At 37.7% G+C, this 17,999-nt stretch overlaps 1 protein-coding gene across 1 annotated transcript in view; it reads left to right on the top strand.

Moving 5' to 3' along the window:
* The window catches only part of CAMKMT (calmodulin-lysine N-methyltransferase), a 620,355-nt gene that overhangs the window by 532,088 nt on the left and 70,268 nt on the right, over positions 1-17,999 (top strand). Inside the window, exon 4 of the mRNA XM_006882313.1 lies at positions 16,090-16,150. Within this exon, the coding sequence (XP_006882375.1) occupies positions 16,090-16,150 (61 nt within the window). The remainder of the gene's footprint in view (positions 1-16,089; positions 16,151-17,999) is intronic.

Raw genomic sequence — 17,999 nt, 5'->3', positions numbered from 1 at the left:
TTGGCCCATCCTCACCCTTCTGCCCCCAACCCTCACCTCCTTGTACCCCCAATATGTTTTTCCCAATAAAAAAAATTAATAAAAAAAAGAAAAAAGTTATTAACAAATTATTTAAAAGAACTAGAACCAGTGTAACAATGTTGTTCTTGTTGTTAGGTGCTGTCAGGTCAATTCTTACTCATATTGATCCTATGTAACAGAGTAGAACCGTCTCATAGAGTACCTTAGGTTGTACAAGAACACATCACTGGGTCTTTCACCCAGTGGAGTAACTGGTAGATTCAAGACAATGACCTTTTGGTTAGCAGTCAATCATTTAACCATTATGGACCAGAGCTCCATAGTCAGATTGTTGTTGTTGTCTAGTTCCATCATGTTGACTACAATTCATATTGACCCCATGAACAGCACTGCTGAAACTTGCTTTTCCTGTGCCATCTTCATCATCTCTGACACACCAATGTCACAGTCACTGTGTCAGTCCATGTGATTGAGGGATTTCCTCTCCTTTGCTGACCCTCTACCTTCCCCAGCATGATGTCTTTTTCCAAGGACTGCTCTCCCCCAATAACATGCCAAAAGTACGTGAGATGAGGTTTCACCATCCTTGCCTCTAAGGAGCACCCTTGTTGCACTTTATCCAAGACAGACTTGTCTCTTCTTTTGGCAATCCATGCGATATTCAGCACCTTTCTCCGACCAAAAGCATTGATTTTTTTCGGTCATCCTTATTCACTGTCCAACTTTCAGATGGCATATCAAGTAATAGAAAATACTATATTGTCGCTCCTTAGCACCTTGGAGAGGTCCTTGATAGCATATTTTCCCAATGCAACACATCTTTTGACTTCTCGACTGCTGGTACCAAGACTGTTGGTTGTGAATTGAAGCAACATGAAATGGTAAATTGAATTGACAGCTTTAGTCTTTTCTCCATCAGTCATGATGTTATCCATTGGTCTAGTGCTGAGGATTTTTGTTTTCTTGATGTGGAGAAGTAATCCATGTCACAGGCTTTGTCTTTGAGATTCTACAGCAAAGGCTTCAAGTCCTCCTCACTTTTAGCAAGCAAGGTTATGTCATCTGTGTAGCACAGATTGTTGGTTAGCCTTCTTCTAATCCTAGTAACACTCTCTTCATGAAATCCAGCTTCTGAAATGATCTGCTTACCATACAGGTTCAAATCCCAACTCTTCAATGAAACTTTTGCAATTTGGAGAAGTTTATTAAATTTTTCTCTGCCTACAGTTCTCTAATTAACTTCATTGTTGTTATTGTGTACTGTTAAGTCAAAACAGACCCATAGCTTACTCTCTAGTGGGTTTTCAGAGGCAGTTAATCTATCCTTCTCCCATAGAGCAGCTCGTGTCCTCGAACTGTGTGCCTTTGGGATTTCAAAGTAGCTTTTCGCCACCAGAGATCCCTAACTACTATAACTATTTATGTTATAATAAATAATATTAAATAAATGTTCGAAAGTCAACAGCAAGCGTCCCCTTGCTCACAGACATCTTCTTCTATTTCAAAAGACCCGTGTTCTCTGTGATCTGAACCCACAAATGCAAGGAGGCCTGCGTTTAATGATTGATAGTGCAGAGAAGAGTCTGGAAATGAATTGGCACAGGAGACAAGGGTAGAACGGGTTTTATCCATGTATCATTATGAAAACAGATCTAAAAGATCAATATATGGGGTGTTTTATACTCCAAACTCCAATATTACAACTCTGTCATGTCCCATTATTATAATTTGTAAAAATCTTGATGATGAAGTAATTCTTATTTTCTTAACTTTAGTGAAGTATTGGAGGACACAGTGTCTTGGCTTGGAGAGTTTGCTGTATATGAAGGTCAAAACAGTGCTGCACCATGATGATTAAATACATAAGATGATGGGTGGTTCCTTAAAGTATAAGGTGTCTTATTTTTCAGTTTCTATATGTCATCCTTGTCTTTAAATTCCCATGCAGTATTAACTATACTGTAACTCAAAGGCCAGCAGTGTTTGAGGAACTATATCTATTGGCAGTGATTCATCTTCCTTTCCTGCTAATCTCATATAAGAACGAAGGTGTGCAGCACAGAGGCTGCATGGGTTAGATCAAAGAAGTCAATGCCCACTGCTCACAGCAATGGCTATGCCTTGAAGGAGTAGCAGTCTCTACTTCCATGACCGTAAGATTAGAAGAACTAGGTGGTGCCACTCCTGACCACTTCCACAGAATCACAGAAAAAGTGTGATTCTGAAAGTGTTATTCACTACTTCTGCCACTGTGCACCAGCCAGTCACCACCAACCATCACTTCAAATTAGGTTAAGCATTTGGTGGGGATGTTTAAAAAAACCGGAAATTAAAAAATTCTCTGAATGACCCAGAAACATTGTTAGATATAGTACTAGAAGTAGAGTAATTCTGCTTGAAAGAGTCTTTGGGGGTTGGAGGAGGGAATTAACAGCTGCAAACACTTATTATTAATTGGAATGTGGAATGTACACAATATGAATCTAGGAAAGTTGGAAAACGTAAAAATGAAATGGAACACATTAAATATCAACATCGTAGGCATCAGTGAACTGAGATGTACTGATATTAGCCACTTGAATCAGACAATCATATGTTCTGTCAGGAATGACAAGTTGCATAGGAATAGCGTCACGTTTATTGTCAAAAAAGAACATTTCAAGATCTATCCTGAAGTACAACACTGTCCATACAAGGGAGGACACTTAGGACAACTATTCAAATGTACACCATCTGTTAAAACCAAACATGAAGCAATTGAGAACTTCCTCCAACATTTTTAGTCTGAAATTGAACAAACATGTAATCAAGATGCATGAATAATAACAGTGGCTGGAATGTAAAAGTTGGAAACAAAAAGGACTGGGGTTTGGAAAATATTGGCATGGTGACAAAAAAGAGGCTAGAGGTCACATGATAAAATTTTGCACAGTGAATGAATTATTCACTGCAAATACCTTTTACAAAAGTAAAACAAATATGGGAACTCAAGCAGGGGGAGAGCTGAGGAGTGTTAGGGGTGAAACCGCAGTTTGGTGGGTGGTAGGAGGGGGGTAAGTAAATGGAAAGGACCCGGAAGTAAAGACAGGGTAATGATGGGAAAGGTCCAATGGTGATTAACTTTATAAAACTTAATGCATGAGAATGATTGTATGAAGCACAATGTGAATGAAAATACTATGAAACACATGTATAAGACCTGTGTAAACAAACCAATAAAAAGTAAAGCTTGAAATAAACCAACAAAAAAAACCCCAAAAATAAGCATACATGGTGAATATACCCATGAACTTCACATGATGGAATATACCGGGATCAAATTAACTACCTCTGTGTAAAGAGTTAATGGAGAAGCTAATTTTCAGCAGTCAAAACAAGGCCAGGGGATGACTGCTGGACATATTAGTCATGTGAAAGTGCGAATTAAAGCTGAAGAAAATAAAAATAAGTCTACAAGAACTAAAAGACAACCTTAGGTCTATCCTACCTATATTTACAAACCATGGCAGGAATAGGTTTTCATGCACTGAACAATAATGTCCAAAGACCACGTGAGTTGTGTGAATGACATCCACAAAAAAAGCAAAAGGTCATCGCAAAGATAGGGAAGAAAGCAAAGACCAAAATGGATGTCAGAAGATACGTCAAGACTTTCACAAGAACATAGAAAGGCCAAAACAAAGGGAAGGTGCTGTTGTAGAAGAACTGAACAGAAGATTTCAAAGGGCATTTTAAGAAGACAAAGCAAAATATTGCAACCAAATGTGCAAAGAGCTGGAGTTGGAAAACCAAAAGAGAAGTACAAGATCAGCATTTCTCAAGCTGAAGAAAGAACTGAAGAGCAAACTCAAGCCTCAGTTTGCAATACTGAAACATTCCATGGGCAAAATCTTGAATGACGCATCAGAAGAAGATAGAAGGAGTCACTGTGGCAAAAAGAATTTGTTGTGGGAGCGCTGGTGGCCTAATGGCAAGGAGCTGCAGCTACAATCCCAGAGGCACACAGTTCGAATCCACCAGATGCTCTGCCGGGGAAGAAGGGACAATCTCCTCCTGTACCAGTCAGATCTCATTTGACGGTACACTCACACAAAAATAATAAAATAAAAAAAATAAAGAATTTGTCGACACTGAGTCATTTCAGGAATTAACATATGACCTAGAACCAAAGATAATAAAGGAAGAAGTTCATGCTTCCCTGAGGGCACTGGCAAAATATAAGACCCCAGATATTTATAGAAGACCTATTGACATGTTTCAACAAACAAACTGAGTGGAAAAAATTCATATTTGTTCCCATTCTCAAAAAGGTGATCCAACAGAATGTGGATATTGTCTAGCAATATTATTACTACCAATTCACAGAAAGTAAAAACTGATGATTTCTAAAAACCAGGTGATACTGCCAGAAACTTAAGCTGGGTTTAAAAGAGGCCTTGGTCTGAAGGATATGATTGCTTATATCAGATGGAATTTGGCAGAAAGCAGAGAATAACAGAATTATGTTTACTTGTGTTTTATTGACTATACAAAAGGCATTTTACTATGTGAATCATAATAAATTATGGATAACATTGAAAATACTAGGACTCCAACACTTAATTGTGCATCCATGCAGAAAAGGGAAACACTGAATAGTTTAAAATCAGAAAAGATGTGCATCAAGGTTGTATCCTTCCTCCAACTCATATGCTGAGTAAATCATCTATGAAGCTGGACTCTATGAAGAAGAATATGACATCAGGATTGGAGGAAGATTCATCGATAACCTGCATTATGCAGATGACACAACCTTGCTTGCTGAAAGTAATGAGGACTTGAAACACTTACTGCAGAAGATCAAAGACTACAAACTTTGGTATGGTTTAAATCTCAACATCAAGAGAGCAAAAATTTTCACCACTGGATCACTGGGCAGCATTATGATAGATGGAGAAAAGATTAAAATTGAATCCACTATCAATACCCAAGGTATAGCAGTCAAGAAATCAAATGAAGTGTTGCACTGGGAAAGTCTGCTGTCAAGGACCACTCCAAAGGGAGGGCTGACGAGCAATGATGTCGGTTTAAAGACTAAGGTGTACCTAATTCAAGCCCTGGTATTTCAGTTGCTTCCTATAAATCTGAAAGTTGGGCAATGAGTGAGGATGACAAAAGAATGAATAATGTCTTTGAATTGTGGTGTTGGAGAAGAGTATTGAATCCTATGGACTGACAAAGGAACAAATGAGTCTGACACAGAAGAATACAGTGACGGTGCTCTTCGAGGCAAAGATGGTGAAACGTCATCTTACATATTTTTGTGCATATTGTCAGGATGGTCTAGTCCTTTGGGAAAGATGTCCTTCTAGGAAAGGTAGAGGGTCGGAGAAAGAAAGGAAGACCCTCAGCAAAATGGAATGACACAGTGACAGCAAGAGTGGGCTTTAGTGCATTAAAGGTCATGAAGCTAATGCAGGATAGGGCAAGATTCAGAGCTATTTTTCCTACAGTTGCTGTGAATGGTTGTCGACTTGACAGCACCTAACAACAACAATAATATGGAATTTTTGCTAACAGTCAATTTTCAAAGTTCCTATATTTTTGATAAGTTTAATCAAACTTCAGTTTTGTTTCATTTTATGGGTAATTATCCAGAAATACTAATCTCCCTGAGAGCATTTTATGAAATGCAGTTAAAATTGATAAAACACTCTAGATAGAAACATATCCTAATGCTAACAGCAGTGTCAGCAACAGTAATTAACATTATGACAGTTTACTGGGTGCTCAGCCAGCAATGAATGGTGGTGGTGTTGTGTACCGTCGAGTCGGAACCGACCCAGAGCTGATCCTCCAGCAGGTTTTCAGAGGCAATAAATCAGATTGCCCATCCTTCTCCCTTGAAGCAGCTGGTGGCCTCAAACTGCGTGCCTTTGACATTGCAGCACAGCTTCTTACCACTAGGCCAACAGACCCCATGAATAGGTAATTTTATTACTGAACAAATGAGAAACCCAAGGCATTAGCAAAAACTTCTTCCTATTTCATCACCATGTTTTATTTTCATCATAACCCTGTCACCAGCAGAAATCATTTATTGTTTGTTACCCCTATTAAAATAATAGGGAAAGGACTTTGGGGGGTTTTGTTGTTGTTGTTGATGATGATGATTTAGTTGTTATTGTATCACCAGCTTCTGGAATAGGCTTGACTGGTAACAATTTTATTTTGAAAGAATGAAGCTTTGTAACTTTAAGTCTCTTTTCCAGTGACATAGTCATGACAGTTAGTACCTAGGCCAAACTCTGAGTCCAGAGCCAGAGGTCTATTTTTGTTGTTCTTGTAGTTTTTAATAACTTGAAGTCCTCTGGACATAATCCACCTCATGCCTGTCACTTTGCAGATGAGGATACAGAAGCTCAGAAAAGCTAAATCTCTTCTCAAGTTCACATAGGTTGTTACTGACAGAGGCAGAAAAAGACCCCATGATCCTAGCTACGGTTTTTTTGCACCATAAATTCAGTCTTTTTATTTCATGTAAAATTGGAGGAAAGTATATGCACCTGCCGCCCACTTATTCATGCCATAAATCTAAGTCATACTCAACACTTCCCTCTCCCCTACTATCCCTTCATCTAATTAACTAGTAAGCCTTGCCAGTATACATTTTTAATATATACCTTTCTTAATATACATATAATATATAGTATACTTCTTAATAAATACTTCAACACCATTAACCATCACCCGTCACCATCAGCTCTCACCAAGCTAATCTTAGTGGCCTCTTACCTAAAACCCCATGACACCTCTTGCTTCTTTTCAGTCTATGCACTTTTGAGTAGACAATATTATCTTCTAAATGTAAATCTGACAATGCCACTAAACTGCTTCAGATATTTATTTTTAAAAGTATGTTGCAGCTCTGGCAGCACGATGGTTAAGCAAGCCTTCAGCTGCTGACCAAAGGTTGGCCATTAAAGCCTACCCCAAGGTGACCTGGAAGAAGGATGTGGTGGTCTTCCCAACAGGCACAGCAGGTGGTGAGAACTCTATGGAGCAGTTTCAGTATGAAGCACAAGAGTAATCCAGGAGTTGGAATTGGCTCAATAGTAACTAATACTTGGTTATTTTAAAGTACAAATTAAAGTTAATGCATGGTTATAGAGCCTGAAGGATTTGGTCTCCAGCCTCCTCTCCATTATCATCTTGTGCTCCTCTCCTATTTGTCTACCCCTCCACTGGCTTAAAATATCAAGCTGCTCTTCTTTTCAAAGCCTTATCTCCCTTCTGTGGACCACTCTTTTCTACTCCTGACTGTGTGTTTCTCCTTCACTTGGTGCTTCATCTTCTGAGTCTCAGCTTAAATATTGTTATACAATGGAGCTAGAGACCTCCGCTATGATATCCCCTCATAGTCATCTTCTCTTTCCTGCCTATCAATTATAAAAATTATAATTAGTTACATTATTTATGCTGGTTTCTTATTAAATTCTCCTTCTCAGATGAAATCACCAGTAACCATGCTTTCTCATTCACTGCTGACCCTCGGGACCTAAATGAAACATAGTACAAGCTAAATAAAAATTTGTGGAGCACAGGTCTCTTGTGGATTTCCACCTTGGGTTTGAACATCATTGACAAAGCAGAAATGTGAGTTGAGATTAAGGAAAATGAGACACTGCAAACACTCCAGTGGATTTTCAGAGGCTGTAAATCACAGGGGAGGAGATTGCCCATCTTTTCCCCATGGAACAATTGATGGATTTGAACTGCATTAGCTGTGAGTAGGTTTCAACTTTACAACAGGTAACAATAACATACTTATATTTAAGCAAACAATTAAGAAACATTTTTTTAATGTGACAGTAGAAAAACTAAAACTAAAACTTCGGAGAAAACAACATGTTATCAAACTTCACATAATATCCTCGAAAAGAATTTTTATAACATTACTTTCATGAAACAAGAATAGAATGTTCTAGAAATATTCAGAGAACCACCACCAATAAAACTAGTGTAAATAGAGGGGAGGAAGTATTGGAAAGTAAAGTAAATTGAGGAAATCTCCCAGAAAATCGATAAAAAGAAAACAAATAGAAGAGAAAAATAAAACTAAAGAATGAGCTCAGGAGCTTCAATTCCAGCTTCAGGAGCTTAAAATAATAAGAGTTTAGAGAAAGAAGAGAGAAAAATAGGAGAGAAATAAACAATGAAATTATTGAAGAGATTTCCCAGGAACTTAAGAACATGAAGTTTCCTTATAAAATGGCTCAGAGTTGTGCAAGGTCTCAAATATTTATCTCCCCCACACTTTTTCTCCTGAAACTACTGTAGGATGTACTGCACCAAGACAAGGGTATAAACCAAGAAAGAGGAAGACGCAGGAAATAGGACACAAGACGGTCAATAGTGAGCAGAGAGCAAAGGGAAGCCTGGGAAGGGATGCAGATTGACTGCAGAATATCAGAGGTGCACCAGGCACAGCAGGCATTCTGTCCAGCCTAAGCCAGGTCAGAAGGTACCAAGAGAGATTTCCTTATGAGCCTGATAGAATACTCCATGTGGATCAATGTACTGCAAGGAGAATTGCAAAGCATAGCACATTGAGACTAAGTAAAAGTGAGATAGACATAGGAAAGAGACAAGCATAAACTAACTACAGGGAAAACTCAAATTTCTATGAGACCCCTCAAAAAAAAAACCAACAAAAAAAACCCCAATCATTGTTTACTTGCATGATTCAGTTTTAGTTCATGATCATAATAGCATCAAGGGTGAGTATTGATCTTGCCAAAATTCCAATATGCCTGCATTAGGAAGAAGAAGGGGAGTAGATGAGCAGTGTGCTGCGTGGGATGTGGAGAAAGAATAGAAAAATAAAGTACAAAATGAATAAAGCAGAGAGGTGGGTGGGGTGGCAGTTGAGAATGAATAGTTTTTACCTAAAATACAAAAATCAAGAAGTAGCAAGACAAACATGCCATGAGACAATATAGAAGTAATTACTAGAAGAAGATTCAGCAGAAAGAGTTGGAAATTCAATTTGTAAGGAAAGAGAGAGGTGAGGAGCTGACTCAGTATTCTACTATGTGTCCCATCACCATTGAGCTCACTGACTCTTTAAGTGCACGCGTAACTTCTGTGAAAAAATATTTTTTAAAATATTCTATTTCCAATAGCACAATTGTAAAAACCTAACAGCTTTCTTGACACATAACTTTCAAACCATACAACCCACCCATTGAAAGTGTAATTTTGCAACCATCACTATGGTCAATTTGGGAGCATCTTCATGACATCAAGTAGAAACCCCATATTCATTAACAATCACTTGTCATGCCTCCCCACAATCCTAACTCTAGACAAACACGAATATACTTCCTGACTTCTGTGAATTTGTCTATTACGGATATTTCACATAAATGCAATCATGTAACATGACTGGCTGCTTTCATTTGGCATAATTTTCTATTTCATCGGTGTTGGACGTGTATTAGTGCTTAATTTCCTTTTTAAAAAATTAGTCTGATGCACTTGACTTATCCACTTATCAGTTTGTTCAACTACTCTACGAGTAATACTGCTGTGGACATTGGAATGCATGTTTTAACATGAATGTATGTTGTAATATCACTTAGATATTTATCGAAGACTGGAATTGTTGGGCTTTTTAAGAACTTGCAGACTGTTTTACAAGTGGTTTACCATTTTACTTTTCTACCAGAGATGCATGAAGATTCTAATTTCTCCATCTTCCTACAGACATTGTCTGACCTTTGTCATTATGGCTGTCCTAGTAGGTATGGATTACACCTTAAAACAGGCAAACAGAACACCTCACAACTGGACCAATGGTAAATGCAATTGCCAAGGACTTAATTTTACTTAGACTCACAATCGATGCCCAAGGAAGCAGCCATCAAGAAATTAAATTATGTAATTCACTAGGCAAATGTGCTGCAAAAGACATCTTACAAATGTTAGAAAGCAAAGATATCACTTTGATGACAGTTGTTGTTTGATGTTGTTGTTGTTATGTGCCGTTGAGTCACCTGCAACTCATAGCGACCCTGTCTATGTACAACAGCCATAAACCCTGCTCTATCCTGTGCCAATCTTACTATCTCTGACACACCTACCCCATTATCCCAGTCACTGAGTCAATCCACCTCATTGAGGGTCTTCTTCTCCTGCGCTGTCTCTCCATCCTCCCAAGCGTGACATCCCTCTCCAAGGACAGATCCCTCCTTGCAACATGTCCAAAGTATGTCAGACGAAACATCAGAATCCTTGCCTCCAAGGAGCAGCCTGGTCACACCCTCTCTAGGAGGAACCTGTTTGTTCTCCTAGCAGTCCATGATGTGTTCAAGTGGTATTTGAAAACCACAAACCCACAGTATTTTTAATTCTCTCCTATGCATGTTAAAGCTGGACATAGGAAGACTGAAAGAAGAACTGATACATTTTACTTATGATGCTTGTGAAGAATATGGAATATTCCATGGACTGCAACAAGGAAAAGCAAATCTGTCTTAGAAATACAGCCAGGATATTCCTTAGAAGTGAGGAAAGTGCAATTTCAGCCTGCTGTTTTAAATATGTTACCAGGAGGGACCAGTAGTTGGAGAAGGACATCATGCTTGGCAAAACACAGTGAATGAAAAAGAGGAAGACCCTCAAGAAGGTGGATTAACACAGTGTAACAATGGGCTCTTAATAAAGCAATGATTGTGTTGAGATGCAGGTTGAACAAGGTTTCATTCTTTTCGTATATACAGTTATTATGAATCAGAACTGATGCAACAATAATGTGTAGGCAATGATACCTCATTATAGGCTTGATTTGTATTGAGATAACTTTTTAAAATGTGGTAGATTAACAAAGCTTTTATCTTAGAGAGAAAGAGATTCTTAGTACTTTTATGGAAGATTGCTTTATAGTATAAATAAACTTTGAAATGCTTACCTTTTGATTAGATATTCCATGTCTATGTTTTTTACTTGAGAAAATAACACATATGAGAAAAGATGTGCCTTCATTGCACCACTCTCTGTCATCTTATAAAAAACGTGGAAATTAATCTATGGAAGGGAAATTGGTTAAGTAAATTATGATCCAAACCTAGAATATGTAGACATGTATTAACTATTCAGCATCTTTTTATTATCTAAAGTTTTTCACCACATGTTGAATGGGACAAAATCAGATTCTTGAATACTTAGATGGTAAGATTCCCATCTGTGTAAAATACTTTTATGCCTAGAAAGATTTTGAACAGCAATTATACCTTAGAATTTCTTCGCTCCTTCTTGACTTTTTTTTTACTTCATTCTTTTTTTTTTGTTCTTAATTTGTTTCAAAAAGCCAACCTGTGTAATTTTTTTGAGAAAATTATAAAATCTTCTTAAAAGATTATGCATTTTACAAATCACATTTTTGTGCTAAAGACTTGAATTTTAAGTTATATACCCTTCCCCATCATTACTTTTTAAAACTTCAGAACCATCTACTGAAAGCATAAAGAAATTCATCATTATGGTTATTATATCCACCAGGTGTGAACACTGTTCAACTACTGTCACAGAACTGTATTGTGTACCTTAAGTTTAGAGTGCTTTTTACATGGAGATATGCCAACTGTTAGGACTTTGAGGGCACACCAAAGCTCATGTACAGGTCAAAGTGGTTCTGTGTTCTGATTGTGGGATAATTACTTTGGGTTTACATAATCTCACTTCTCCTTTCCCACCTCATTTTGGGGGAGAATAATAATAACAGCAATTTCCAACATCCACAGTAGCAGTTAGAAACTTTTTATTTGAGTTTATTGTGAATTAGAAACTGTTCTAAACACACTGGATGTATTGTTTTGTTTTTTTAAAAATTTTATTATTTGTGTGTGTGTGTGTACCATCAAATAAGATCTGACTGGTACAGGAGGAGATTGTCCCTCCTTCTCCAGCAGAACATCTGGTGGATTAGAACCTCACACCTCTGGGATTGCAGTGCAGCTTCTTGCCACTAAACCACCAGAGCTCACCTGTATGTGTTGTTTTAATTTAATACAATAACTTTAGGGAGTCATAAAAATACTATTACATTTTACAGATGAAGAACCAGAGGTTCAGAGAGATTAAATAACCTGTCTAAGGCCATATAAATAACAGAATTGTAAAACAATATCTGGTTGACTTTCCTTATAAATATAATTTCAGTTGAGAAATTGTGGTACATTCACATAATGAAATACTAAGCAGCACCTAGGAGCAACAATTTTAAAAAAATATTGGAGAGGCTAGAGACCATTATGCTGAGTGAACTAACTCAGTCACATAATGATGCATATTGCATAAGATCATTATTGTAAATCTAGAAGGGTAGCTAGTAAGATGTGTATAAATGTCCAAAAGAGGAAGAGAAGGGGGCAGGGAGTCAGGGGCAAGAGGGGGACATCACAGAGTTGTAGAGTTTGGTGGGCAGAGGGAGGGGGTAAAGGAATTAGGAAAGATTCAGTGGGAACCTGAAAAGATGGGGTGATAGTAGGCATAACTTTATGGCTGGTTTTATAGAAATGCAAGGATTGTATGAAACACAATGTAAATGAAAGAATGTGTGAAACATAATGTATGTGAATGAAACACACTGTGTATGAATTTTTTATGCAAACCATATGCAGTGTAAAATTTAAAATATTTTCTAAAAACTGATGCCTTTGATCTGTGGTGATGGAGAAGAAAGAATACTGGGTGCCGAGGCTTTGCCTCACATACTTTGGGTATGTTGCTAGGAGGGACTATTCCTTGGGGAAGGACATGATGCTGGGAAAGGTGGAAGGTCAACAAAGGAGAGGAAGACCTTCAACCAGGTGGATTGACATGGTGACTGCTGCGATGATGGGCTCTTGTATGTCAGGAAGTGTGAGGACGGCACAGGATAGGACAAGGTTAGATCCTTTGTTCATAGTGTCGCTATTGTACTGACTCAACAGCACCTAACAACAACATGTAATATAAAACTATTTTAAAAATTTAAAAAGTGAATTCCAAATCCTTCTTCCTTGCTTCCCCTGTCCTCCCACCCCCAAACTGTTATTTTCACCAGAAATCCCACAAAAGCTGGTCCAACTGCTGAGAGACTTTTTCCACAGAGAACACTCTGTAGAATAATCTCTTTGCTTAGTCATCTAATATTGAAGCTCTTAGAGTTTTTATATACCACTTCTTTGACATTCTTTTCCCTGAAATGTTTATATTTTCTGCTCCTTGAAGTGGAAATGCACTGGGGAGGGGGGAGAAAATAAACCTTTCCAGTGTTTCAACTTTATCCCGAGATGTGTCAGTAGAGTCCTTATTACTAAAGCAGAGCACATTTGTGGGTCTTTCCCAGGATGGCATGATGGTCTCATCCTCAGAAGTGGAGGCTACCTGGTACCACCTGATCTTTGGCTCTGACCACTTCAGGAAAGCATTGTTTTTCTAAATCTATAGTTTATTCAGAGCCCTCATGGTCTCTTTACTTGGTTGCTAACTAAAAGGTCAATAGTTGTAACCCATCAGTATCTTTATGAAGAAAAGATGTGGCCATTTGTTCCGTGCAAATTTGAAGCCTTGAAAATGCTTTATATAAATAAGGTCACTGTGAGACAGAATTGTCAATAGGTTTTTTAGTTGGTTGTTTTGTTGTTTTTTTGGTTTTTGTTTTGTTTTGTTTGTTTTTAGTTTAAACAGTACATCACTAAAAATTATGAAAGGTATGTGTCAAGGCTATATAGCCTTTCTCCTTACCTATTCAATCTGTATGCTGAGCAAATCATCTGAGAAGCTGAAGTCTATGAAGAAGAATGTGGCACCAAGATTGTAGGAAGACTCATTAATAACCTGACTTATGTAGATGATACAACTTTGCTTACTAAAGTGAGGAAGACTTAAAATTCTTGCTCCAGAATATTAATGACTACAGCCTTCAATATGGATTATATTTCAACCACAAAATGACAAAATCTTCATTACTAGGTTGATAAACAACACTATGATACATGGAGGAAAGATTGAAGTTGTCAGCAATTGCATCTTACTTGGATCCACAAACAACACCCTTGGTAACAGAAATCAAGAAATTAAAAGGCCTTATTGCTTTGCAAAAATCTGTTGTCAATGACCTCTCCAAAGTACTAAAGAGCAGTGATGTTGGTTTCAAGATGAAGTTGCACGTAATTCCAGCCATAGTCTTTTTGGTTACTTGCTATGCATCTGAAAATTAAACAACTAAGGATGACAGAAGAAGAATTGATGCCTTTGAGTTGTGCTGGTGAAGAGTAATGAATAGGATTATGGGTAACAAACAAAAAAATATGTCTTGGAGAAAGTACAACCATACCTTGTGCATGTTATTAGTAGAGGCTAGTCTTTAGAAAAAGATGTCATCTTGGATAGGTGGAGGGACAGCAAAAAAGAGAAAGACTCAACAATGAGATGATGGGGATGGGACAGATTAGGGAAGGGTGCAGACCCACCCACCGTTCATAAGGTTGCTGAGTCATAGTCGATTTGATAGTACATAACAACAGTTTTTTTGTTTTCTTTGGTGTAGTTGGTTCTGATTATCAAACTAATACATGTTTGTTGTGCAAACTTCAGAAAAAAAATATTGTAAAGAAAAAACGATAAAAAGGATTCATCTAGGGTAGATAGAAACTAGTTTCAAAATTGGTTTGTCTTCTCCTTAAGCAATTTCTATCCATGAAAACTTCCATTCATGCAGTGCAAATTAAATCTTGATTTACAGATGACAATTTTAATAAATTTCCATGGAATTTAGTGGGCAGGATTACTGTGGCATTTTAAGATTTGCCAAAATTGATGAAATTAAAATCAATCTCTCTCTCTTTCTCTCTCTCTCTTTCTCTTTCTCTTTTTTTCCCTTGTTGTTGTTTTGTACGGTCGAATTGGACCCAACTGGCACAGGCATAGATGGCCCCTCCTTCGCAAGAGGAGCATCTGGTAGATTCAAAATTAAAATTTCTTAATTGTCTGCTCCAGTGGTTTGGTTTAGTTTGTTTGATTTTTTTCCTTCTTTTCCATTTGGTGGTTGGGGCAGGGGTTGGTGGTTGCTTTTTTAATGAAGGAAATAATTGTGCATATTTAAAGCACCATTAGATAAAATATAAATAAATATAAAAATATAGAGATTTTTTTAAAAATATGGATTCAAACAACTAAAACCATTGGTTCTGTTCGCTCCTCCTACAAGAGGTGTTTTCCCCACTTATTTTTGACTAATGGACAGAATAAAAGGAGCCCTGGTGATGTCATATGTACATAGTGCTGATAACAAAACAGCAATTTGAATCTACCAGCTCTTCCTTGGGGGAAGGGGCAGTGTCTGTTGGTAGTCACACACAGAGAAACCCCATGGAGGGTGGTTATGAGCTGAAGTCACCTAGAAGACAGCGGAGTTTGTATTTGGAGTGTGTGTGTGCGTGTGCGCACGGAGGGGGGGGTGCACGCGTGCATGTGTGTAGCATGAACATGTAGCAGGTCTTCAAGCAGTGCTTATTGATTGATTAAATAAAAAGTTCATATTTACAAGATTACGATATCTTGCAAGTACTACCAAAACTTAAATTTTGTAGCTTAGTGGTAAAAAGCTGCACTGTCATCCCAAAGGTACATGGTTCAAACCCACCAGCTGCTCTTCTGGAGGAAAGATGGGCAATTCCCTACTGGGTGATTTATAAACTCTGAAAAGCTGCTGAAGGGTCAGCTATTCCAATTTGTTTTCAATTCCAAAGGTGGTTCCAATTCGATGATACACAGCAACAATTTATAATTTTGATTTTTTTTTTGTTGTGATTGAAATTTAATAACATATATTTAGAGTCATTTTCTATTTTCCCAGAGGGATAGAGTCTAAAACTCACCATTATAAAACAGCAGAAAGAGAAACCAATTGATATGAAATATAATAAGTAGTGTTAATTTTGACTCGAGTTGAAATATGTGGGTCTGGACATTAATTTTTTGAGCCATTTCTTATAAGAAGGATGTCCATAACCAGAAAGTCTGTCTACTTGTGTCTTCTAGGCGTCTGGCCATCAGAAGAGGTGTTAGCACACTACGCCCTCAAGCACAAGGATCTATTCAGGTACAGAACTGATTCTGAAATGATTGTTTCAGCCCTTTATGAATGTTATGTCTAAAAAGTCTAACGACTACATTCTTAAAATGAACATGTTTTTAAAAATAAAGAAAATGTAGGGCTGAAATAAAGGAAGAAATTTAGGGTGAAAACATGTTGCTTCTGAAGAAGAAATTTGAATTGCCTTTGGGTACTAATATTGCACAGCAAGCTTTTTGCCATATCTCAAAAGCTTTTGATTTTCACTCAAGGCATTTTATTTCTCTTTGATTTGGGGCAACAAAACTGAAGCTCCAATCAATCCTTACTGATTGTGAAGGTCAAAAGAAGGGGGAAAAAACAAAACAAAACTCAATAAAGATGTTCTTTAAACTTCCAGGAAAGTCACTAAGAATTTTCTTTACAAATAAATATTCACAGTTATTATTCAATGCCACTCTTAGTTTCAAAGGTATAGTTTGATGCCTACTCATTTCTAAAATGTAAATACAGTTAGCAGATTCATGCTATGGCAATAAACATTTTCACCTATTAGCATGTACTGTAGACCAAACCCATGGATAGGATTCAGGGAAAAAACCCCATTATTTTATCTGAAAATTCTAAAGATGTTTGTTAGACTCAGAAAATATGGTTTTTTCATTTTAATTATTATTATAAAAGTCATCCATTGTATACTTTCTGAACAGCCCATTATGATTCCAGATAAGCCATTAGGGATCACGGTGTGTGTTTTAACAATGCTTGTTTACAAGTTGGGTCAATAATATGTATTTTTTTAAGCTCTATGGGTCCATATTTATCAACTAGTCTATAATTGCTTTGAATAACTAAATACTCATTATGTGTGTTTCAAAATATGAATGTCTTTGCTTGGCTTATTCTCTTCCCTTCCCCTCCCCCCTTCCCTTCCCAGTCCTGCTTTTTTCCCCTCCTTCTGAGAGAATAAACTTCCCAAACTGGGAATAAGAAACCATCTTCAGAGTCTAAGCATAGAAAATAAGCACCGAGCGGTTTTGAATTTGGGCTGCAGAGCTGCCCTGGAAGCCTGGCATTTGCTCATCGCGCTGTGCTCAGGCTTGACTGGAGCTCCAGGCGGCAAGCGGTGGGCCAGGGTGAGACTGCCCCACGTTGAGGGCTGGGATTTAGGCACAAAGGGGAAGGTAAGCACAGAGTGCAGCTTCACCTCAGGGCTGCTTCACTCCCACCCTGAGGGGTGAAGTCAGAGCCCAGTCATCACTTCCGCCTGGGTTTGCTGGCTTTAAGCATATTATGCTCCTGCATTGTTTATTCACTGTGTTGCTTGGGGGTCAACTGTGATTTAAGTGTTAATTGCTAAATGCTCTTTGTTATTAATTGTTCTTTCTGGGGGGGGGGTCAGCTTTCAAAAATGTATAAGTTTGTTTTAGAATTTTAAAAGGGGGGAAATCAGGATTGCATTTATTTGTGTGTGTTGTATGTGATTATAAAATAGGTATATACACACTCACATATATTCTTCGTTTACTTGTCTAACTGTTTTTGAAGGAATGAATGTGGATTAACAGTGTTATCCTTTCCTAACAATTATCTTTCGCTACTCTAGCTAGTTTAGTTCTAAAAGACAGCGCCATTGACAAGAGGGAAAAAAGGAACCTTCTCAGATTTTTCAGCTCAGCGGTGGTAATGTTGCAGTGAACACTAATGAGGGGACCCCCACTGATTTGCCTGCTTTGTGACTTTTCTATTTCATAATTATTTTTAAAACGCAAAACGACATGAGGTAGCTTAGCCATGTCTCTACAACTTCCTGGTAGCGTTCTTACTGCAGATGGCAATTTGTTCTTGTAACATATATGTCTCTCTGACCATTTTC

The sequence above is a fragment of the Elephantulus edwardii genome, unplaced genomic scaffold (assembly GCF_000299155.1).
Source record: "Elephantulus edwardii isolate Elephantulus edwardi_28Jun2011 unplaced genomic scaffold, EleEdw1.0 scaffold00019, whole genome shotgun sequence".
In the NCBI taxonomy this organism is placed as follows: domain Eukaryota; kingdom Metazoa; phylum Chordata; class Mammalia; order Macroscelidea; family Macroscelididae; genus Elephantulus; species Elephantulus edwardii.
This window is presented reverse-complemented; position numbering and strand designations above follow the sequence as displayed.